The sequence below is a fragment of the Coturnix japonica genome, chromosome 2 (assembly GCF_001577835.2).
Source record: "Coturnix japonica isolate 7356 chromosome 2, Coturnix japonica 2.1, whole genome shotgun sequence".
Classification (NCBI taxonomy): Eukaryota; Metazoa; Chordata; class Aves; order Galliformes; family Phasianidae; genus Coturnix; species Coturnix japonica.
In genome coordinates, this window is record NC_029517.1 from 122,017,911 (window position 1) to 122,043,024 (window position 25,114).

At 38.3% G+C, this 25,114-nt stretch overlaps 1 protein-coding gene across 1 annotated transcript in view; it reads right to left on the reverse strand.

Annotated features, from left to right (window-relative positions):
- The window catches only part of EIF3H (eukaryotic translation initiation factor 3 subunit H), a 75,158-nt gene that overhangs the window by 13,016 nt on the left and 37,028 nt on the right, over positions 1-25,114 (reverse strand). Inside the window, exons 3-5 of the mRNA XM_015856222.2 lie at positions 3,512-3,679; positions 1,948-2,047; positions 390-539 (exon numbers count right to left, since the gene is read on the reverse strand). Of these exons, the coding sequence (XP_015711708.1) occupies positions 390-539; positions 1,948-2,047; positions 3,512-3,679 (418 nt within the window). The remainder of the gene's footprint in view (positions 1-389; positions 540-1,947; positions 2,048-3,511; positions 3,680-25,114) is intronic.

Genomic DNA, 25,114 nt, shown 5'->3' on the forward strand with positions numbered 1-25,114 from the left:
AACTAAAGTAAGACAAGCATGATTTATTTTTTATTAAAATTATTAACAGCAACACTTAAGGAACTCCTAACAGGATTATTTGCCTTAATTTTCTGAATGCGGGTATTTTTCTGAAGTGAAGAAAATAGGCACTACTGAAAGGGATGCATAGATCAAGCAGTTCAGATCAATACAGATTACAGGCTGATTTTAGTCCTGAAATTAATGCTGTTGTTTTACCACGCAGATTTTTCTTCAGCAAAAAACACATGAAGGGTAAAGTCTTAACCCCATAAAAGTCAAGGCAAAGCTTCCATAGACTGTAATGAGACTGGGATTTCACCCAAGGTGTTAAACTGTGGCTTGGGAAAGCGAATAAAAATACATCCATTATTGCAACAAGTACTTACCTGCTAGCCAGACTGAGCAATTCATGTCTATCGGCTACTGCAGATTTCTTTTCCAGCTCCCACAACATCACATTGATCAGGTATGAATTCTTAATTACAATGGGCACTTCTTCAAACATGTTTTCGTAAGCAATATTTGCTTTTTTCAAACTGTGAAACAAGTTAAAAGTATTTATTAAAATAACCAGTACCTCTGCTGTTCATTTTGTTAAACTGTTGCTCCAGCTACATTAAATAGGCAATTTTGCTAAAACTTCCCATTTCCAGAGCTCCATCTGCAAGCAGGTCTCTCTGCTAGATAGCATTTGCATGGCAAAACCTCACATTTACAAAGAGTAGGAAAAGCTGCTCTACAAAAACTCTCAGAAGTCAAGCAGCTGCTTTGCTCGCTAATACATTACTTACATGAAAAAGCCTCCAGCAAAAGACTGCACTGACAGGATTAACTCTGCCCCTTCCAAAACACTTCACTGCTTTCCCTGACACCAGAGTTTCTTAAATAGAAGTGAACAGTTAACATATAACATCAAAACAGCTTTAAAGATAAAACTACTACAAAAAACTATTTCCTCCATACCTAAATAATTCAGTATTTTACTGATGAAAATTAGATTGACAAAACACCACGTTTCAGAACAACTAAATTCTATGGTGGATATTAAAATACAAGTTTATAGTGCACTTTTAAAAAATATAACAACTACTGTTCAGGTTTTAAAATAGATACTAACGCCTACCATAAAGTCTGGATATAAAAGCATGATATATGTTTCTAAGTAAATATATCCTTAACTTCTTTGTATGCGTATGGAATCTTGAAACAAAAACATTTGCCTTTTTTGTGGGTTTTTTTTGTTTTCTTTTTGGACTGAGGTCCAGATTTGTTTGTTCATTATGCAAATGTTATCTTTAGACACTGAGCAGTCAAGTTGATTTCTCCTCAGAGAATCAAGTGTAACAAGTGCTTGTGCTTTTGCTGTTGAACACTGAGCAGTTTGGAGAAAAAGGAGACAATTCAGGCCTACATCCACTACAAGCAACTATTCTTGTGAAACAGTTAATTATCTTACTTTTACTTGAGTAGTTTGTGTCCAGACGGGGGAGTTAATTTGGAATAAAAACAGAATCAGCTATTGTAGAATACCTGTTCAACTTTACTTCTGGAAAAAACAGCTCAAAGACAGACCGGCTATTTCCCTTTCTCTCTGTGCTTCCTCCCTTTCTTTTCTTTTTTCCTTCTTATTCTTTTGTAATATTTTTCGACCCTGATCCCAGACAGAGCTGCCATTGTCATGTTCCTTACAGCCAACCTGTCCATCTCCAAAATCAGCCCAAGTCCCCCCCACCCCTGCCCTCATTTAAATGCCCAATGACAGACTTCCATTCCTTCTCCATGACTGCATCAGTACACATCTATCATCGCACAGAACACATCCAGTTTCCCAGCACGTGCTGTTACATGAGATTTTGAAAATACCATATTTCACCATCCCATGTACCTCCCTGCACCCAAACAATCCAGGTAGATCGTAAGAAATCATTCTTCTCAATTACTTACGCTTCTGGAGAGAAGTCTTTCTCTTTGCAAACTTCCATCAGTTTGGGAGTCAACCGATACGCCTTCAGCGACAAAGACCCTTGGGCAGTCTTAATGGGATCTATAATCAAAACCAAAGGAAGAATATTAATATAAACTCCAGCTCACTTTTTAATTCAGTATGTGAGTTACATAAACAGAAGGCAAAAAACTAAATAGTCGTCTTAGAAAAATAAGACAATCAACACATATTGAAATGTAAAATACAGCCTAACTATATACAATGAGGATGACTAATAAACATAACTTGGAGAACACAGTGGGAATAGAGAGCCCTCCTACCCATAACATTATTTTCCCATTAAAGGTCTAATTCACATTTTCTATTCCTTAGTGTGAACTATCCACATAACTTATGTAACAGCGACCTCATTTAAATAAATATTTTCCCCTCTAGTTATTATGCAGTAAATCAAAATATTTGTTAAACAGCATTTTATATGAAAATAGCATTCTGGAGTAGCAATAAGCTAATTCAGATCAAGTTGCCCTGCTGCTTGGTGCACAACAGTGTAACTGGTATATAAAATGCTTAATTTTGCCATGACATACTATACTAAATGTAAGGGGAAATTTTCTAAACAAACTGTTACATTCCTAGGACAAAGAAGCTTAACACTTGCTGCATGATAATGGCTGAATCATGCCAACATTAGAATAAAAGCTGTGTTAACATTCATGTTGTCTGAAACTTAACGCAGTAAAACTTTTAGCAATCGGTGATAAAATAAAAACCAAAATAGACTGAAACAAGTGGAAAATTCATCAAGGTCTGATGATGCAATGTTTCCAGCCAATATAAGTATACTTTAACAACTTGTTCTTTACTGTAATCCAATTGTTAACATACTGAAACAATTTTGGGGCAGCTCATAAGATTGATCGTATTCATTAGTATTTTTTCTGACAGATACTCAGGACGTTACATTTACTTCTCAGCTGGAAACTATATGCAAGTCTGCCAGATATGGCAAACTGTGAGTGTTTGGGGAGGGGGAGGCTATAAAGCTGTTAAATTGCCTACGGTTCTGATACAGCACAGAACATCTGGTCTGGAGAGCTTGAGGAAACACCATTAAATAGGCAGAAAAGAAAAAAATCTTTGTGCTAAGAAACAGTCCAGGTTTTGTATGCTTCTGTCAGAGGTATAAAAAAAACTTGGCAATTCGTGTCATGATTGGTCAGTCACGTACAGAGCCAGACACGCTAGCAATCGGGGTTTGTTAGACATCTGGTCGAGTTCCACCAGCCCCTCCGACGAGGGAGGGGAGATGAAGGAATAAAAATGAAGCAGCTACTCCAGCATTCCAAAACGTACACATCAGGGCTCTGATAGCAAGAAAAATAAACAGAAAGAAGGAAACCCTGTCTAGACTTAGCTGCTGCTGAGGCTGCCGTAGACACAGGGTTGGTATTTACTTGAAAAGGCCTGCCAGGCTACTCTTACAGGCAAAAGACAGAATACAAAAATAGTAGTAATAATATTAAGAGGGGAAAAGAATAATAAAGGAAACCTCATACTAACCGTAAATGAGAACTACAGACTCCTCAATTGCGTGCTGGTAACTGAACTGGGAGTCCAGGAGGGCACGGGTGACAAAAGAGCCATAGTACGTGGACTGGTACCAGCCAACGTGAAGATGATCAATGTTTACGTGGCGAAGGCTTCGCATCATTTCCATCTGGTATTGAACTAGATTAAATAAAAATTATGTTTAGAAGGTAAACTTACACAATCTGTACTATTTCTAGAGAGCGTTTAATATTCAATGACTAAATTGTGCTCTTTTTTTTTCATTGTTTTCTTTCATTCACTGTGTAGAAGTGTGCTCCTGCACTAACTAGACTATCTGCAGGAAAATACAGGGCTTCCTCAGAAAGTAAAACTAGCCTAAGCAAGCAGACTTTCTTTTTTCAGCTGGACTTAATTGCTAAAGCGATCAACAAACCGTTACGTCCCATTTACAGTGTGCATTACTTGCTCATTCATAAAAAAGTGCAGATACCGGCTTTCATTAACCAGTAGTAATTTACCATTTTGTAACAAAATAAATAGTGATTTAAATTGTGGTACTGCCCGGAATTAAATAATACTGCATGAGATCAAAAAATCATCTAATGTAAATACAAAATAGGAAAGAACTTCTTCACAGTTTAGAACTACATTTTCAGTATTATAGTTAGGGGCACCCGCTATAGTTGTCAGACAGATTTAACTGCATTTACCTTCAACTTTTTAACACTGTTTCTTTTAGACATGTATATGCAGCACATATAGAAAGATGGGTAGATAGATAAGTATTATACATAGTATACATACAGAGCGTGTTATCTTAGAGAAACATTGATTTTTTTTTCCAGTTTGCATTTTTTTTTAACCAAAAAAGCTTAACCCAAAGCTGTAATGTTTTGTTGTATCCATGAACAAATCCTGTTTCTACGAAATGCCTCATTCAGACAGATTACTGTGATGGAAGAGCCATGCTTAATGTTTAAGCAATGTTTAACACACTCCGATCAAGCAGATCCACACACCTTACTGATTATCAGACCTTCTAGACAGACACTGCCTGCTGACTGTGTATGAGGGGACTGATTTCTGTGTGCCCGGTCACACAGCCAACATTAGGAAATCAAATACAACAGCACTACACAATCTCTCAGTTTTATCTGCTGCTCCAAACTTGCAAAAAACAACTCCATCCTATGTGTTTATTTCTGTTTTGTTTGGTGTTTTTTTTCCCATAGGCTCTCCTCGCACAGATGAAAATATGATATTCATTATAAAAGAAAGCTGCATAAATTAATTAGAGAATAGAACGTGCTAAGTGTTCAGAACCCACTTTATATCATTTCCAGAATAAAGAAACAATTGCATCCTTTAAAGATATGAGGAGACATTTCTCAAGAACGGACACATTTTCCAACTTATCACACACAAAGCACAAGCTAAATTCTGCAGTCTGCTTAACCCTTTTAAATGTCTTCAGTAATCTACAAACGTTTGCATGAGCACTTGCAGACTTTTTCCATCAGCAAACGTTGGTGCCTGCATTTTATTTCATAATGCCTTAATGTAAATGACTTACAATTTGCGTTTCACCCAGGACGCCAACGCTAACCTAGCACCCCACAGCTAACACAGCAAAACCATCCAGGTTCAGTCTCAAATGCCACAAGCTCCTATGCAAAAAGACCCTCATCACGGGGCTGCCACTGCACCGCGGCACATCTAAAGGTGTCACTGCTTCCCAGGACAGCCAGCTAACTGGAACTGATCTAACAGCTCCTTTACAGTCGCTACGAACACCTTTCACCTCGCCAGACTGAAATAAAATAAACTTTAATCCCCTTTTCATTGCACAACTTCCAGAAATACAGGACAGCTTCAGGAATCCTCCTTACTCAGCAGCCCCCGCTGTTCAGCAGGTAGCGTCTCAAGGCATTTCCCACTTTTCTAACAAAAACAAAGTCAAGACCTAGCTTGTCAGAGAAGCACTGTCCTTGCATTTAAAGGTTTGTTTGGCTTTTTTTCTTTTCTCCTACTTTTTACAATTAAAACATAGAGAATACAGTTCTTCCCCAGAATTGCAAGACCACTGCTGCTATGACCACAATTTTAAATAGAAAATGCATACGATACAGTCAATAAATGTGGAAAATGTAGATAGGATGGGCTATTTTGGTTTAAAGTAAGGTTTTAAAAATAATTACATAGAAAGCACATAAGACCTGCTTTTGACATGACTTGCAAAGACATGAAATTACTGTTAAGTCCTCTCTAGCTACATGAAGTCGTGAAAAAGAAAAAATAGAAAGAGTTTCAAAAGCAGTTGAAAGAAAGGAACTATTCTTTAAGAATGAAAAAAGATGTGGATTTTTAGACTGTTGTAGACTACACTACTAATTGCAGTGCTGATTTTCTTAAAATTGAAGACACAGTCAAAGTCAAAGTGGCCATGAAGCGACAATAAAAAAGTATTTTCTACATAGATTCCTATGGAATCATATGTTAAAACCCATTCCAGTATTTTCTCCTTTAAGAGGTCTTAAGGAGATGTTACAGATAGGGAACACCCTACAAAAACATCCAGATCTTTGTAAGTCTGAATAAAGGTATGTCATGCTCTTACAAGCGTAAGAGCAACCAAAAAATTAGGTTTGAGGACTTCTTGTCTTAAATACAGCACCGTGTAACTGAAGTGTGAGAGACATCACGTAGTAGAAAGGCCTCACTGAAAAGCATCCAGATTTCAAGTCAGCAGTTCCTCCTCTCATGACTGTTAGCAGTTAGATGATAATGAAGGCAATAGCGGAAAAATCTCAAAGAACCAATAAAGCATCAATAGCTAACATCTCTGCCTTGGGAAAACAACTGCAGAAATTAGAACATGATGCAGTTCCCACCAGAGAGAAATGGAAACTCTTTTAACCAAACATATATATTTTATAACATGTATTAGCAGCTAGATAGCTCCAAGAGCTGCCAACTTGCACAAATGTGTAACAGTCCCTAAGTTGCTTTTGCTGATATCATTACTGCCATTTCTTTACATCTTTTGCCCCCTCTACAAACAACTGTGTATTTAACTAGAAGTTAAGTACAGACTAGGGAAGAGTTTTCTCCTATCCAGTCCTCATTCTGCTAGGAATTGGTAAAGTCAAGCGATTGGACAAGGAGTTCACTGTTTCAAACCATAGCATTCAGAAACACGGGTGCCCTCCAAGTCTGAGAAAGCCCAGAGCTTAAATGAGCAAGGAAAAGGCCAAGCAATGGTCAAGTCAGACCGGAATGTAGTGAAGTTTGCATTTTTAAGCAAATTATTTGCTCAGAAGCTTCCTTACGATGAGGTAAGATACCAGACATGTCTGCACTTCATGCTTCTTGCATTAAAATGTACCCATTGCACCTCTACCTTCTAAACACTTGGCAGGAATGGAGTTTCTGAACAGACGATCTTTTTCACTATCGCTGAAATACATTTTTCCTCTAAAATTACAGTTAGTTTTTCACTTGATTGCAAACAAATTTAATGGAGAAGCGGGAAGGAAGAAAAAAAAAAAAAAAAAAAAAAAAGAGGGAAGGCAGCTAGTAAGTATTATAAATTAAGCAAAAAAAAAAAAGAAAGCAAAACTGCCCAGTATGGGTGCTTTGCTTGAATCTGACTGATACTTGTCTGTACAAACAAAAATCCTGAAAATTAACTGAAAATAGAAACAGGAAAGAGTATTGCAGTAGTTTGGCAGATATTTCTTCCATGATTTAAACTAAATTTTAACAAAATTATCATGAAAGATGAAAGGAAATACTAAAATAATATCAACATTTGCTTCTTTTCCAAAAAGCAGCAGCAACACTAGAAACTATCTAATATTTTACACAAATATTGTTGCACTTATATGTTAACAGCAAGGAAATAACACAAATTTGTCTAATAGATCAGAGACAATACAAAGAATTGAACACTGATGTGGTTGATGGACCCATTAAACATTAGAGATAACTCAGCCACATTCCTTTAATATCTTCAAATAGCCTGGGTCAGTAATTCTACTACTCAAAAACGTAATTTAAGAATAGCCCAAATCAACCGAGGGGCTGAAAAAGAAAATAAACAGTCCATTTGATGATTTTAAATTACAAACAAGCTTCAGACACCGGAGCTCACAAACAATTGGAAAATTCACATTTTGCTTGAAATAACAGCTTAATTCCCAAACTCTTCTGAAACAAGTGTTCTTGTAACAGCCTGATACATGATGCAAGTCTATTCAACGCTCTAAAATTATATTACTTTCTCTATAAACAATTCATTAAAATCCAGCCCTTATGAGGTCACGTACCAATGTACACATTGCCAAAAGTCAGTTCTGAAATAGTTACTGTCAGATGAGTTGTAAGTCAAGGTAGCCACATTCACACTAGTGGTAAGTGTTACGACGTGAAATATTGATCAAAGTTGACTCCAAACCTATACACTTGATGGTACCTTAGATGCATAGGGCCTCGGTTTCCAAGACACTCTTAGAAGTTGCTACATGTTGAGAGGTCTGCTTTGAAGAGTCATAATGGGCATGTCTCTGAAGTGGAAAAACTTGGTACCAGTGCTGTGGACTGGTTGGCCACCCTTGCTCATCCATCACTCTTCACAGCATGGCACTACCAAAGAAACCAGCAACAACTAACATCCACAGAAGCCTGGATTTCACAATTAAGTATCTGCTTTGCCTTGCATTCAGGAAATTGGTCCTTCAACTATGAACTTCAGAAGTACAAGTTATATACGTCTCTTCATGAGAGCACATCAAGCAATTTCAAGTGCAATTCAGAGGCACTCTCACTGCCTGGGTGCACCCAAGGACTGCCCAGACCACTTGAGAATGAATATTATTTTCTTGCTGGACTTTGGACAGTCAGAAGACAGAAACTAAAGCCTACCTAAAGCCACAGTAACCAGCTCCTACTCTAATACTTATCTGGATTTAACTGACAACACAGACATAGCCAATTTTGGTTATTCTGGTCAAACTGTATTGAAAACCAGCCAAAACATCCTTTTTACAGCACCACTACTAACATAGTCAATATTTTTAGGGCAATTAATTGGTCTCTTTTGAAGTGCTACCCTGTGGCAGCAAGGATACTAAACAAGCGCTATACACTACATGGTACTTTTTAGCAGCACAAAAAAATTCTGTTTTTCCTATACATATTAAACTTTGCCAAACCACATGTATGCATCACACGGTATCTTCAATGACTAAACCAAGCTAGCAGATGCTAGTTCAAGGAACTAGTATATGCATTTGAAAAGAAGGAAAATTGATTTATTTAATTTAATTAAGCTCAGAGAATTACGGAGACAACAGATTAATTTTTTTCCCCTCCACACATACAGACCCAATTAATTGCCTAAAGAAACTATGAATCAAAAAGATGCATCTATTGATAACTCAAATTTTGAAAATACTAACATAATTACCACCACAACCAACTTACTCTGGTTAAAAAGCAAAACTATGAAGGATGGGTAAGGAGAACCAAGAAAATATTTAATTCTAGTGATAGCAGTATATTACTACAGCCTTTGCATACCACTGAAACATATTTTAAGCTTAAAACTGCAACACATGTGCACGTACATGCAGATTTTTATCTAATCCAACTTCCAACTTCTCCCAAGACAAACGCATGAATGGAGTAACTCAACAATTCACCTATTCAGGGGGGAAAAAAAATTAAAAGTAAATATTGCCTTCCTCAATAATATTCATTTCCTCCTCTGAAATATCAAATCGGTTACAACAGTGCTCCGTTTTATGAATTTTTGCTATAGTGGGCTGAAAGCACCTGATCTCCTCTCAATTTGGAAGCTAAGCAGACCAGGACCTGTGAATAGCTGGTTGGGCGAAAATCACCTGAAAACGGGCAAAAGTCCAGGAGTCGTAGTCAATCATAAGACCACAAAAACAAAAATGAGTCAAAAGACTGAATTCAGCTTCATTTTATTTGCTAGAATCCGGGATGAAAAAAAAAGTAGCGGCAAAAAATGCATGTCCAAAGTGGATTAAGTTTTTTTAAAGGAATTGCTACGTTTTAATAAGTTAGTAATTCAGGTGGAAAAACTGCACGCCATTATAATGCGCGATTTCCCAAGGCTGCTTTTTTTTTTTTTTTTCCTTAAAAGAGATGATGGGACAAATTGAAATTAAAATCTGTAGCAATCACCTCCATTTGTGTTACAGATGCTCTGTGAGTTGTCTTCTGAAAAGGTGATTATTACTGGAACTCAAGATTTGGTAGCGTCAAACACCTTCTAAAGCCAGAAGGCCTTCAACTTTATGAAAAAGAAGGGGTGAAAAAGAAGAGGGAAAACTTTTTAATGCTACTACTGTTATTTGTTTAAGCTCAGCAAGCAGCTTCATCTTTAATGCCAGTTACAATCAGAATCGTTAAAGACCACTAAGATAATGGAGTCCAAGCACCATGCCCACTAAACCACGTCCCCTCAGTACCACATCCACCCCACGCACGGCGGTGTGCGTGACAGGGCAATGGGAAAGCAGCGAATGGAAGCACAACACTTCCTGCACATGTGCTGGCACACACCCAGCGCTCGCTGACAGAAAGCATGGAGCTCCAGCCTCAGCACATAACCACTGAATAAGGAGGCAATCAAACTAATCAAGCTATCAAATTGTTTCATTATAACATAAGTGAATACTCAAATAAGCCTTTGGAAAAGCTAAGTAAATCTTACTGACCACACAATTAACTACAATCCCAGATAATGGAAATTCACATTGTATCTGAATGAACTGGAACCTCAAGAAGAACCGAGAAGAAATGGGCAGGACTGCCAAGGTGACTTCCAAAATTGTCTCTTGATGTATGCAGCAGTATTCCGAAGGATAAAAGCAACACAGAACTTCCCGAAATATCACAGCAATGGTCTTAAAACAATTTAGAAGTCTTTCAAAATCATTTTTAATGCTGAATAATACTCAAAACTAACATTTTGAAGTTAAAGATGAGGTTAAGCAATGCAAATTCCACTGTTTTGTTGACAAGGATAGCTAAGAAAGAACTGTAAAACAACAAATGCAATACATTTTAAAGGTTTTCTGCCATGTATCTAGCCTTCAGTCTTTCTTTAAGACAGATAAATATTCTCAGTATTTTAAATATTAATACTAGTTTAGTACTATTATTTTTAGTACACTGGTAGAAGATACATTTTAAACAAGATTACAATCTCCATCAAGAAGAAAAGTTTCAATCAGCAACTACATTGCCATGAAAGCAGTAAATTATGGTAAGAACCGCCATCTGGACAGCCCAATTCTTGCTTTCCTAGTAAAAGGAAAATAAGATGCCACCTCTTTTCCAAATAAAAATCAAACTCCTAATGAATGCATCAGATGTTTTCTGTGAGAAATGCATCCCCCATCAGCTTCAGCACCTTGAAGCCTTTACATATACAATTTTAATCAATGAATATGATTCTAGGTGTTAAAATGCAAAATAAGATTGAAAGATATGAAAATATCTATGTTAGATATTAGGAGGAAGTTTTTCACACAAAGGGTGGTGACACACTGGAACAGGTTGCCCAAGGAGGTTGTGGATGCCCCATCCCTGGAGAAATTCAAGGCCAGGCTGGATGTGGCTCTGGGTAGCCTGGTCTGGTGGTTGGCGACCCTGCACATAGCAGGGGGGTTGAAACTACATGATCATTGTGGTCCTTTTCAACCCAGGCCATTCTAGGATTATGTGATTCTATGAAAAGGATCCAGTATGGTCAAAACCAAGTCCTGTTGTTGGGTACAGTAAGCTGCTATTCAACTGATCACCTCCTTTAAAAAAAAAAAAAAAAGTATATATTTTTTAAGAGGCCAAATTCCTAAACTATCTTCTTAAGATTCTCTACCAGTTACTGATTTTTTTTTCTTGTCTACCCATTACAAAATACCAGCAATGTGCCTACCTTAGTGCTAATGAGTTACAAAGAAAAGTAAGAACACAGTCAAACAAGAACGCATGGTGAGAATCTAATTCCTCCCCTGCATAAGCATCAAACTGATGAATGGATATGATCCAATACAAATTTATGAAATTCTCTTCTACAAAAATGCTCCGAGTTCTTCCTAATTTATTAGTAAAAATACTGGAAGCGTTTGAAGATTAATGAATTACGCAGTCATTTCCTTTAATGAGAAACCAACAGATTTTCACATCCAACAGTTTGAAAGAAGAATCAGGACAGTGTAGTGGAAACAACAATTGGCTGCATTTTGAAAAGCCATAGTGTTATGCAATATACATCACAAGAAAGTCCCATTTTATGAACTTTTCAGTAAGAAAATTGATAGTGACTTCATATAGGAGATTTGGAGGCTTTCAAATCCCTACACTTCCCCTTGTAAAGAAAAAGATTTTGTTTTTTTTGTAAAATTTGGTAGTTTGCTTAACTTGTACTACTTTGTACCATTTATTGCATTGCAAAAGCATGGCAAGGGAGAAGGAGCATCTCCAACAGCTTGCTTACAGCCAAAACACCCTTCTCATTTTACCAGATACAATGAAGCAAGTGGTTTTCTGATGGGTTGGTATTAAATATCCGCACATCTTGTTTTGAAGAATCTCTTACACTGTTCTCACGTTTCAAGCTCGCAAAACGTGGTCCAAACATTGAAGCAGACACCCCACTCACAAAATCATTTTCATGGGTTGTCCTTACAGTAAATCACAACTTATTAAAAGAAAATTCATTGCTACAGACCATTTCTTCATTTGGAAATTACACAAGCTATTTGTTTTCCACGACCGCCATCAGCCCATAATGCAGGGATAACACTGTTAAAAGATTTGGCAGGAAGAATAAGTCAAGAAAAGTTCTAATTTCTGGCAAGAAAAGAAGAATTAGGAAGAATGTGGTTGCTACCCCCTTAAGCACATGTCTTTTGAATCAAAATTACACAAGTATCTAGCTTTCAAATGTGTTAAGCACACTTGGAAGAAAAGACAAGCTGCCTCAGGCTTACAACGTCTTCCACTGGGAGCCCATTGGCACAGCACAGGAACCCACCGGGTGCCGGGCCAGAAACAGTTAACAGGTACGGGAAGAAAGAAGGGACCCCACACAACCCCACATTTCACATTCATTTTACAAAGCCTACTGGTTTTATACAGTCCAGGTGTTGTTAGTCACCAATTAAACAGTAGTAAAATGCTGCATTCATTTCTTTCTTTACAGTACGCACTTAACTCTCACCCCTCACTTAAAGAAGCAGTAGGGAACTGTGCAGTACCTCAATAAACAGTGTCATAAGGATGTTTCAGCAGGTCTCTTACAACACTGACACCTCTTTGCAATACATCCCATGCAGCAGGTGGCCGTTCAGTTGTCTGTGATGCAGAGGACTGAGATATCCCACTCAGATGTCTTCCAAAACATTGAGTAAGAGTCATGAAAGCACCAGTCAGAGGTACCTTAGTTTGGATCCCAGTTGTCCTACTGCCTATAAGTGTAAAGTCCTGTAGCCATGACCAGCATACCGGTCATCCACACACAGCATGAGCTGATCTGAACCTAAACAAGATGCAAAACCACCTCTCCACTACAAGATGTGGGGCCATGCACTGTGAGATAACATGAATCGAGCCCTTTCACTTGCCATAATAAAATCCCTTACTTTTCTTTGGTTTGTACACAGAAAGCTCCGAGAGGGACTGGCTCCCTGCTTGATCACTACTTGAGTTTCAGACGCAGTGACTACGCAGAAGATCCTGGGTAATCACCCATTGACAGTGGGTAATGTAGTTGATGCGGATAAATGAATCTTAGTTTTAAAAGCTTCTTTAAAACTAAGGATAAAAAATGCCAAACTTTACCATGCACAAAAACTCTTAACATGTATGTTTGTGAAAGGCTCATGGAACAACTCCTCCAGCTAAGTATTTCTATAAATGAAATGAAATTCTTGTGTCACATATGTGGAGGCTGTGGATCCAGACTTAGCTGATGCCTAATGAGAGCCAGAACTGAGTATGAAATAACTGCCTTTTTTTTTTTTTTTTAATATGGTAAAATATTCATAAGGGATACGCATTACATTGCAATTTTATTGTAGCATGCTGGTTATCACGAGTTGCTCTCTACTCTCTCAAGATAGGTTTTAGGAGCAACACAGAGGGAATTGATTGTAGGTGGGCTGAGGAATGAAAGACTCTGATTAACATCTAGGGATACTCAAATAAATGAACATTTTGGAGTATGAGTGGAGGTAAGTGTTCTAAAAATTGTGAAGGAATTTGCCTGGAAGTCTAAGTAGCTCTGGATAAAGACATTCTCACATCTCACGAAATCTTCTACCTTTTCTTAGCAAGCCCTGCTTGCCAACAGACACAGCACAATGATTCCGGAAGTTTCTGGCTGCACCAAAAAACAGCAGGTGAAACCAAGTTCTGACAGAAGCAACCCCTCCTGCCTCTAGAAATCAGCCTCCACAGACTGCCAAAGTCAAACAACACAACAGACAAAAGCATCGGCAGCTCAGTGGAGATGAAAAGCACTACTTAATGACCATGGTTGCAGCAAGAGCCTACAGTGATGAGTAACAGGACATCCCAACCAGAAAAATGTCATCCAGAACAGAGAACATCCAAATTTTTCTAACACATATCATGCCATACAGCTGACCACTAAAAAAAATCCAACATGTTAAAGAATTTTGGAGCTAAGCAACTGAAGAAGCCTATTTTGCTTCTTCAGGTGATACCATGTTCTTAAGTCAATTCCAACACAGATGCTCAAGGAACAGATCACTGCCACCACAACAGCTATTCATTAGGCAGCACGTGCAACATTTAGCTAGTGAAACAGTATTATTGCACTCGGCATTTAAGAAGTTTACATTTTCAGGCATAACAGTAAAGATTTCTAAACAATTCCAATGGCGTGCTTTAACACAGGACCAGCAAACCTATGGGTGCCAAGGAAAGCCAGCAGGCGGAGTTTTGAAAGGCACACTGACACCTGAGAATGACCCCGTTTGATGCAAGAACAAGACAGCCAGATTGTTCCAGCTCCCCGGTGCCTTTTTACAAGAACACACGTGATTTAACATATGAAAACCACTGAAGCACTTAGGTAAGATTCCATGATTCTCTGACAAGCACTGTTTAGTCTTCAGAGGCTTTCCACACAGATGTGGAGAAAGTAAAACCTGGTATGACTAACTGACATCTCAACTGACCACAGCAGATCCAGCCCAACTGTGCTAATGCATCACCATTCCCCAAAACCACTAAGTTACCTCATGTTTTTGTATCAGACTTCCTATCTTGTCTTAGACACTGAATAGTAAACTGTCACAGGTCCCATTTTCTTCTCAAGGAAATTGGATTCCTCATCACCATTTGCTGCTTCGCTGTTATCACTTGTGTGTATACACATGTGCACACACAGAGAGGAAGAAGGAGAGAAGATACAAAAAAAAAGTGCTTCAACATGCATTACACCAAGAACCAAGGTGAATGCCATAAGTAATGTCACCATGGTCATATTTTACACATGTGGAAAAAGGGTGATATAAAGCAAGTAATTTACTAAATACCTTATGCCTTGACATAAACTATAAACATGAATCTACAACTACTACACCTAAGTTCAACAGTAAGTAATGACCACTGCCCAGTAATAAACAAGAAAAACCACGCTGCATGTGTTCATTTGCAGCATTACAAAGCTCACAGTTTCATAGCACTGCTCAGATAATAAACCAACAGTTAGAACATTTAGATCAAGGTAACTCAGTACTACGAGAGAACTCCATTTCCCAGCATGGTATTGCAATATTTAGAAGGTTTAACACTGCAAGGTGTGTACTGAATGTCACTAATAGTGACATTACCCAGTGGAGGTTCCAACATCCAGGCTAACACTACCAATACTCTATTGTGAGTGTGAAGCCTTCAATGCTCCCTCAAACAAACAATGAATTCAGGATGTTACAGGCCATGCAGAAAAGCTTCAAAAAGTCTTTTCCATAGGGAAGTGAGAGGAACAATGAAAACAGGAGTGGCTGGATATTTGAGGTAAAAGGCAGTCATGCCTTCTCACAAGCAGCCCTAGGCATCTGACAACTTGAGACCATAAACTATAATCAGATGCAACAATTCTCTAATAATGTATTAAAAAAAAAAGTAGTAAAAAAAATAAAAAAATTAAAAAATCCCCAACAGTTTACACGTATTTAATTTAATACATTTTATGTAGCAAATAAAACTGCTGGCTTTTAGATTCAACTACAAGACAGAGAGTCAGGATGAATTTCTCTCCTTTCTAGGGTCAGTAGCATCATATGGCAGAATTCGGCAAGCCAAAGCTAGTATTTCAGCAACATAACACTTGCAACTTTTATATCTAAGTGTGCTTTGCTCTTTTAAAGTAGCCAAAAACTAAACTCACACCCTGTTGAAACAGGCAGAAAAAGTATTCTGTGCCAAGGAGGAAGTTATAAACTTAAAGTAAGTTTTGCGCACGGGAAACTCAAGTTGGGAAGTATTAGGGCAGATCCACAACAACCAATACTTTAACAAATAAGACAAAAGCACGGGGTAATTTTGGAGCTAGAGGCAGGAAGCTGCAGTTCCACTACTGATCAGCTGATGGGCTCACCAATGGGCACAGGATAAATCAACCCTTTCAAATCCTGCCTCTCTTCTGAAGACATTTATTCTGAATGCAGCCAAAGAGCAAAACAGCCCAGTTTGAGGAAAAGATAAATCATTGCATCACTTAACGGTATCTGTACTTTCCAGACTGCCAAAGTGTCTTTGAAACTAGAGTATATTTACAAACCTAAATTATATTTGGATTTTTAAAAAGATATCAAGATAAGTATTGAGGGAAGGTCATGTCTGACCAATCTAATGGCCTGGTAGACAAAGGGAAGGCATCTGGCAGACGGAAAACTTAACATGAGCCAAGAGTGTGCGCTTGCAGCCCAGAAGACCAAAAGTATCCTGGGCTACATCAGAAGAGGGGTGGCCAGCAGGGCAAAGGAGATGATTGCCCCTCTCTACTCTGCCTTTGTGAGGTTCAATCTGGAGTACTGCATCCAGGTCTGGGGCTCCCAACACTGGAAATACGAGGAACTATTTGGGAGGTCCAGAGGAGGGCCATGAAGATGATCAGAGGGCTGGAGCACCTTTCCTGTGAAGACAGGATGAAAGAGCTGGGCTTATTTGGTCTGGTGAAGAGAAGGCTGACTGAAGACTTCATTACAACCTTCCAACATTTAAAGGGAGTTTAAAACAGGAGGGAAATCAACTTTTTACATAGTGATAGGACAAGGGGGGGAATGGTTTTAAATTCAAGGAGGTAATATTTAGATTAGACACCAGGTGGAAGTTATTCACTGAGAGTGTTGAGGTGCTGGAACAGGTTGCCCAGAGAGGCTGTGAATGGTCCGTCGATAGAGGTGTTCAAGGCCAGGCTGGATGCGGCTCTGAAAAATCTGATCTATTACTTGACCTTGCCATTGGCAATCCTGTCTACATCAGGGGGTGTTGGAACCTGATGATCTTTGAGGTCCCTCTTCCAACCCAAGCCACTCTATGATTCTGAGAACACAGACCAAATCCTACAGTTGACTGTGCTTTGAGCATGGAACTTGAAACAGACTGCTGGACATCCCTTTCTACCTCAGCTATTCAATGAATCTGTGACTGAACCTTAGTAAGTTTGTACCCTGTTAAGAAACAGAACACAGAATGCTAATCCAAGTCACAAAAAAGGAGCCAAGATCACAAAAGCTCAGCTACGCACCACAGAAAAAATATGGCAATGCAAGTTTGGTTTGAGTAAAAGACATGCTTTTAGAAACAACCAACCATATTGTGTAAGTTCAAAGAGGACATTTTCTGTTTCAAAAGCAGTTATTTTCATTATGCATTCAATTTTTTGTTAGTTATTTAAAACGTTAAAGGCAATTATGCAGAGCCCTATATAATTCTCAAAGGATTCAGCATAAATGCTTTTTCAAATGCAAGCAAGACACTATTCACAATAGGTACAGAATCTCTGGTCAACACCCACATGCTATATTTATTTAATTCACCCTCAATGGCTGTCGAAAATGTTAACAGAAACTGTTTCAAAAATTAACAGGGGTAAACCAGACTGAAAATATTTTGTTTCACAAACTGCGTTTAGATCTGTGACTGCAGTTCAGTATGGTAGGCAAACATGAAAATACAGAGCTGTCAGAGGACAGAAAGGAAACAAAGCCGAAGACTGACTAACACTGAACTGCAATGTCAAGAGAATTTGAAAAGTGAGGCATAGAGAATTCATTTTGTTCAACAGATAAGGGAGAAAGGCAGAAAGAAGTATACTAAAAAAATTTTAAAGCATCTCAGTACACTGACCATGAGCTCCACTGCTTAAAATTGCATTTAAATCAAGAGGAATATTGTTACAGCTATCAATGGCAATGACAGTAAATTGCCTTGGAAAATAGCATTACAGCCAGAATAAATCTAGATAAACTGTTGAATATCCTTTTTCTGCAAAATATTACAAAGAAAGCTATTTTCTGAAGTAATTCACTGAAAAATGAACATTTACACGTGTCACAGATATATATACATATCAGAAAGCAGCTCAGAATAAGGAAGTTTTATGAGGTGAACAGCGGCAACTGAAGGACCTGGAAAGGTGATAATTCAGTAAAAATAAGCTCAACTTCTGTTTAATTGAAATAATTACTTTCAAATTCCCCGTTTCGTTTATTTTTATGCAACACTATCATAATACCCAGAGCGAGCAGGAAATATGCATTCCTCATCAAACACTTTCTCTGCCTCAGAAGAAAGTGATGTTTATACCGTTCTCAGAGGCTCCAAACACCTACTCAAAAACTGCAATTTGTGTTTCTAACACCTCCTCCATATTTTAGCATAAGAATATACTCAAGTGGACTGCCAAAAAAAAGTCCTTTCTGTAGGAAGACAGAGAGTAACAGCTTTGCTTGTTGGAGTGCTGTCAGAGAGTTAGTGCTATGTGGGCAGAGCCCTTTGCGCTACAACACTGATCGGTCAACAGCATAGCAAAAAGAGACTTTTTCCTGCATAGCAAATTAATTAAGTTTCTGTTCAAGCTTGACGGTCACAATTCTGCAAATAACCTTTCTTGATTATCAGTAGAAGGGTCTGGGAAACCACAGCCCACCCCTCAAGGCAGGTGGAAGGAAAACAGGCCAGTGTAGAAACATACTGCAAACCCACAACAATGAAGCTGAGATTTTTAGGCAGCTGGGTAAGTCTGCAATATTGGTTCAGTGTTCAAACTGACCATTGCCTGTTCTACCACCATCTTTCAAAGCAGAAGTGAAACATGGTCTCTTCTCTTTCCAACCCCCTAGTCCTACAGTTCATGTGGTAATGAGCATCTGTTCTCAAGGCCCGTCTCCCTGGAGGTTACACTGGATGCACAAGGAGGAACAGGAGCACTGGCCTAGTTGTAAAGATACACCAATTAGCTTTTAAACCAGACTTCCAAATTCTGTTCTGGGGGTCAATTGCTGATGTCATCACACTAGCTCTGGAAACCAGCTGTTGTTTTAAAAGACAGGTGTAAACACATAAATTACTCTCCCAGTATTAATTTTCTAGGGAAGCCATTGTAGCTGTTAAAGAAAGGTTAAAAACTAAATCTTGATGGGAAAAGACACAGTCACAAATGAGGGATTCACAAACAAGAGATTACATCTAGAGAACGGTCTATTGTTAGGATCAGCTCCACGTTACACAAGAGCTCACAAACCCTCAATCCAAAGTGATTGGAAATCACATAAATGACTCTCTTGTACTCTCATTTCAAGGACAAGAGCGGTAAAGAACTGTTGTTTTCCAATGCTGCATTTCAATACATGAATTACACTTTATCTATTTTGATTTTGCTATGTCGGACAACACTTGATTACTGTTTTTAATCCGTAGGAGCTCATATTCGGATCTACAAAAGAGAATCAGATTTGAGTATGTGCCTTGTTCTAACTTACTTTCTAGTTGAAGTTGACTAATAATTCGCTCTGCTATTTCACTGTATGTTCAAATGGTATATCTCCTTCATAGGGATCTAAAACATCAATGGAAGGAAAGACAGAAGGCAGAGAAAGAACAAACCTCTTGTGATGAGCAAAGCACCCAAGTGTGCCTGGTTAACAAAACTGCTGCATAAACTTTATAGGCTTGCTGTCCCCTGCAATTTTCACTGGTAAAGCCTTCCAAAATTTGAGTTTGCTATACTCTTGAAAAACAAGGCAGGAGTTCCAAGTATTTCATTAACAGACACTCAGCAGACGGCAGCTTTAGGACCACCTCATAACTCACACATGGTGAGGAAGGCACATGGTCTAAGTATGTGAGCAGGTGTAAGAACACACAAGCTGAATTTCTGCCCTCCTGTTCGCTGCTGAAGCAGTGACCATTGTGCAGGGAGCCACAGAAACATCCCAAAGATGAGTTTCCTTCCACAACTACCAACTGTAGGTGTCTCCACTTCAAATTCTAAGTTATAAATGCAGAAGTTTCCCCAACCAGAAGATTTCCAACTCTAAACAAATTGAACAAACATCTACGATATCGGACTGAATTAACTCATTATACAAAAATATGGAAGTAGTCTGAGTTTTCACAAAATCTACTCAGTTTACTGTTATATGTTTACAAGTAAGCTTAGTATAAAAAAGATTGGGTCAATACAAGAAATACGGTATCTTGATGGAAAACAGTTTAAAAGAAATATATATTTAATATGATACTTTATAATACTTCTTTGGGTTATAAAAGGCTTCCTTTATCTCCAAATGCTCATAACGTGTTTAAAATACATTCTGAATTTTGATTTCTCACAGTGTTTGATATAAAAAAAACAAACCAGAAGGTTGCCCTAAAGATAAATGAAACATCTGGTGAAACATGTAATAAGCTTCAGGCTCACATCTGCTACTGAAGTTAGTATTCCCGCACCATAGCTACAAGCTCTATGCAAAGCTCTACAAGAATAACTGAGAACAGGGAGGATTATAAGGAACACATTCCTCAATCTAAATTGATATTTCCTCTTCCATCTGAATCAACATTGTGCTTCCATATGTATGCATTAACGTCCAGCACCAAACCTCAGTGGAAAATTATTGCTAAAAGTAAAGTTCACATTTAAAGCTATACATTGTAGAGTGTCTTAGGCAGTTTTTACACACCTACAACAACTTAGCCATATATATTACTGCCGGTACATATACGTACAGTTTTATCTAGTCACAAGTATAATATATGTCGTTTTTTTCTAGTCTTAGGCCACGAGTAAACTTTCAACAATTAGCTCTTCCACACACCTCTGTGTGACCAAACTTATTTTAAAAAGCCAAGAGTAGACAGTAAGAAGCACTGTAAGTGTAATCGTATAAAAATGAAGCCTCAAGGCTTTTCAAACAGTAACTGATAAAAGTGAATGTAAGATATTTCCTAAGAAATAAACTAGGTGTAACTCACATTCTTGTTTCCATAAGAAGGTTGCTCAATATTTATCTTTTTTTACCCATTCACTCCTAAACTTTCAATTTCTTCCATAAACAACCATTGCAAAGTGTTTACATTTAATGCCAACATAAAATGCTTTGTATTTGTGACATTTTTAAAAGACCCTTTTGTGCCACAGAGAGTTTAGAAAAAGACAGATATCTGCACAGCAGGGAAAAAAACCACTTACATTTTGCAACAGCTGTGAAAGATCAGTCCTCTGGAGTAACTGAAATCAATGGCAAACTGAGAAGTGTTTAGGAAATAAAATGTTTCCATCACCTCATACTATCATTCACTTCCATTAGTACCGATGAAAGAGAGACTGCATTTTACACAGTGTTATAGATGGTAGGAACATTACTGGCAGTGGAAACACAGCTTGGTCACTAAACAATTCAAACATCAAACTTGGGACAACAATCTGAAGAATAAATACTCTAGTGGGCATTTTGTTAGTTCAACTTAGATGAAGAAGAAATGACATCCAGACCCAAACTCATATTTCCTGGATAAAAATTTTGTGCTAGCATTGAAAGTGATTAAAAGATTTAAAGCCAATGTAGGTACACCAACACTTTTCCACTGACCAGATCACATGATAACACAAGTCAATGGGGAAAGCTCCCTCCGTGCAGGGCCCTCCTCTGCTACTTACCTTTGTGTAACAGCCTGCATTATACTAATCGAGAAATTTTACATTTTACAAGGCAGCAGACAAAAACAAGGAACAGATGAATGTAACGTGAATGTAACGTGATCAACAAGGGAAAACGGAGATTAAAAATTGGCCATGGAAGATATGTGGATAAGCCAGTAGTGTCATGACATAAATCATGCACTCTACCAAGAATCTATCATGCAGAATAGAGCTGTGATACCAGGCATACCAAATTACTAGGTGTTGATAATAGCTCATGTCCTGCTTGTTGACACCCTGAAGAAATGTGCTGAAAGGATCCAGGGGAAGAACGCATAAAGGAAGTGACCACTTCTGATAAAACAAAACAGTGGCCAGGAGGAGGACAGGGTGGGTTTATTTGTGGTCGTTTGTTACTCTGCATCCTTGTTTTGTTATTGTTTTTTATATTTTAAAACAAGAAAGATTCAACTTCTGTTCCAAATAACTGTTGCACATCATCTACCTTGCAATGAATCTTTAAAACACTTTGAATTCAGGAGTGATGTAAAAGCTTTTTGTAACCAAGATCAGCTGTTACAAAGAAGTACAAGTGAGAAAAACATTATTCTGACAAGGACACTCCTTTGAAATCCGTACACTGGGATCTATAAATCATTATCTGCTTACACCACCTTGTCCACGTACAACAGTTTGAAAGAATCTCACAGTAAGTTCCATTTAAAGAGCCATTCCCTGCTAACCTGTCAGTGAGCTAAAATGGAGTTCTCCCCTTAATGAGAAACACAACAGTTGCTCAAGTTGTCTGCATGATTTGACAGATACGTCTCCAGCTGCGATATGGTGATATTTTGCTCGAGCTCACTTCTTAACAACGTTAACATATTATCTCGACTTTTAGCTAGGAGAAAAACAAGTCACGCAAGTAACGTTTAGATCTCATGATCGTTACGATAAAAATAAGCTTTCCACTGTGTTAACAGACAACAGATAAACCAGGAACAAAAACGATACTGCTTCACCCTCCTGTTTTACGAATAATGGCTGTTGAAACATGTGGTCCCATTCTGCTCCTTCCTCCAGCTCCATGAGCCGCAGAACTTGTTGGATTCACTCTCCACCAGATCTGCAGACCAACCCCTGTCAGTTTGTGGCCACACAACCACCTGGACTGACAATCTGGTGCAGGGAAAAGCAGGGACCTCTCAGGCCATCAGCTGTGAGACTGCACTGCATGTCTTATGGTCACTCATCTGCAGGTAAACAAATCTCTTCTTCCAGAATAAAAGAGTACTGTAACCAGAAACAACCACCCCCCCTTTTCTTTTTCTTTTTTTTTTTTTCTGTTACACAGCAATCAAAAACCCTTGTCCTACTAAAATAACAAAGGAAGGGTAAATTACATGTTACGGTTAATTTCCCATTCTTGAAACAATCCAACTTAATCGATACACTACTGCTTCCAGGCCACAATATTAATGCCTCTGTTACGAAAGGTTTGCTTTGCCAGGGATTGAGCTCTGAATGACAGCCGCTTGAATTACAGAAATCTAACAGCCAGGAGACCGCTGTAAGAACACATTTAAATTAAACACTACCTACAAAGGTCTCTCTGTAACAACGGTTATTTGCTTCTGAAATGACAGTGCAATAAGTGATCTGCTCCTCTGGTAACACGCAGCTTAACAAGAACTATAACCAATTAGGGGAATCGAAAGAAGGACATTTAAACAGCATAAAGCATACTTACAGTCATTCTGAACTTACAGAATTAATCAGATAATGCGTATGTGCAACCTTAATTGGTTTTTCAACTATGAGAAGCTGAAAAATAAATACGTACAAGTCAAAGCAAAAGCCCCATGACATTAACTCAAAACTGTAATTCATTATAGTCCAGAATGCAAAGGAAGACAAATCCTTGTTTGGTGTCCTACATACAAACACAGGATTTAAGCAGCAAATTATCAAAAAGGGAGTGTCAGAATTCTGAGAGAATAAGTCTTTTTATAGAAATCATCTGTGTAAAGAGCAAGCATTTGCTTTGTCAACTAAAACAGATATTCCAGGAGTAGTGTGCATTAGTACAGAAATACTCTAATGGTAAAAGAAAGCTCAAATAGTTTGAAACAGAACATCATGCAATAAAAGACTTTGTCTTTTACTCGAGGTATACTGTTTGGAGTTAGTATTACTAATTCGAGTATTTCTGCATAAAATGTGATTAATAGGAAATGCCTGCTCTGAAAAGTTATATAGGCAAGTAGAATTATAGGGCTTCAAATCACTGACATGTCCAGCTTTAAGCCATTCTGCATTCCTCTCCCCATCCCAAGGGCAACCTACCACCCCCTCCAACACGCTCAGGTTTGTGGTGCTGTCAGCAGGCCAAGTAGGATCAAATCAGGCAGAGAATATAAAAGTACACACTGTATTTCACCCTATGACCGATCATGATCTACACGAAATAAGTCAAGACAGGGATTGTCAAAGAGAGCACATTCCCGCCTGCAGAATTCAATACGGACAGGACGAATCACAAAGACTACTTAACCTGCAGCTGTGAAACGTGTTTCTTGTGTTATTACAAGTTCCATTACATGACAGACTGCTAAAAGAGCAAAACAATTAAAAGGACCGAAGCATATATGGAGCTCTGTAGCAAATGCAGGATCAAGCTCCCAAACTAAGTTTGACAGTTTCAGATAAGATGATAACAACTTGAAGATTCCCACAGCACTTTACACCTCTACGCCCTCCTAGAGACGTGTCATCTTTGAGCATCTTCCTCTTGAATGAATGCTGCCCCACCAGCTCAGGTGAAACTATTTTTTCCCCATTTCAATTACCACTCTACACAGCATGACTGATAAAAAAAATATTAAGTATATTTTCTTCTTCCCAGTTGGCCTTCCTCCTTCAACTGTCATGCCCGACTGCTTCCTCACAACGCAAGCAACCTTCATGCATGAGAAACACACCTCGGAATACACCTGGCCTTATAAATATGTAAGCTCACCTGACTCACAGGTTACAGTCAGTACACAGGGCTTCTCTTCAGTTTGATCTCAGATCCATCCTTAACAGCTCAACAACCACTAACCCAAACATGGCCATTCTTATATACAGGAACAACAGATGAACAAGAAAGAGGTCCAGTTCTTCAAGAGAGTCCCCAGATTATAAATTTGAAATCTTTTTCCTTTGGCTTTGACCACTATACAAATAGCTCCTTCACATGAATTCACAAATATTATATAAGTAGCACTATGCAATCGAATTAACATGTTCCTACTCAGCATTAGGCAGACAGTGGTGAAGGAGGAGAGGCATTAGTGCAACAAACATAAGCTGATCTTTCCCTTTTTAAGGTCTTGAAAAAGATTGTAACACAG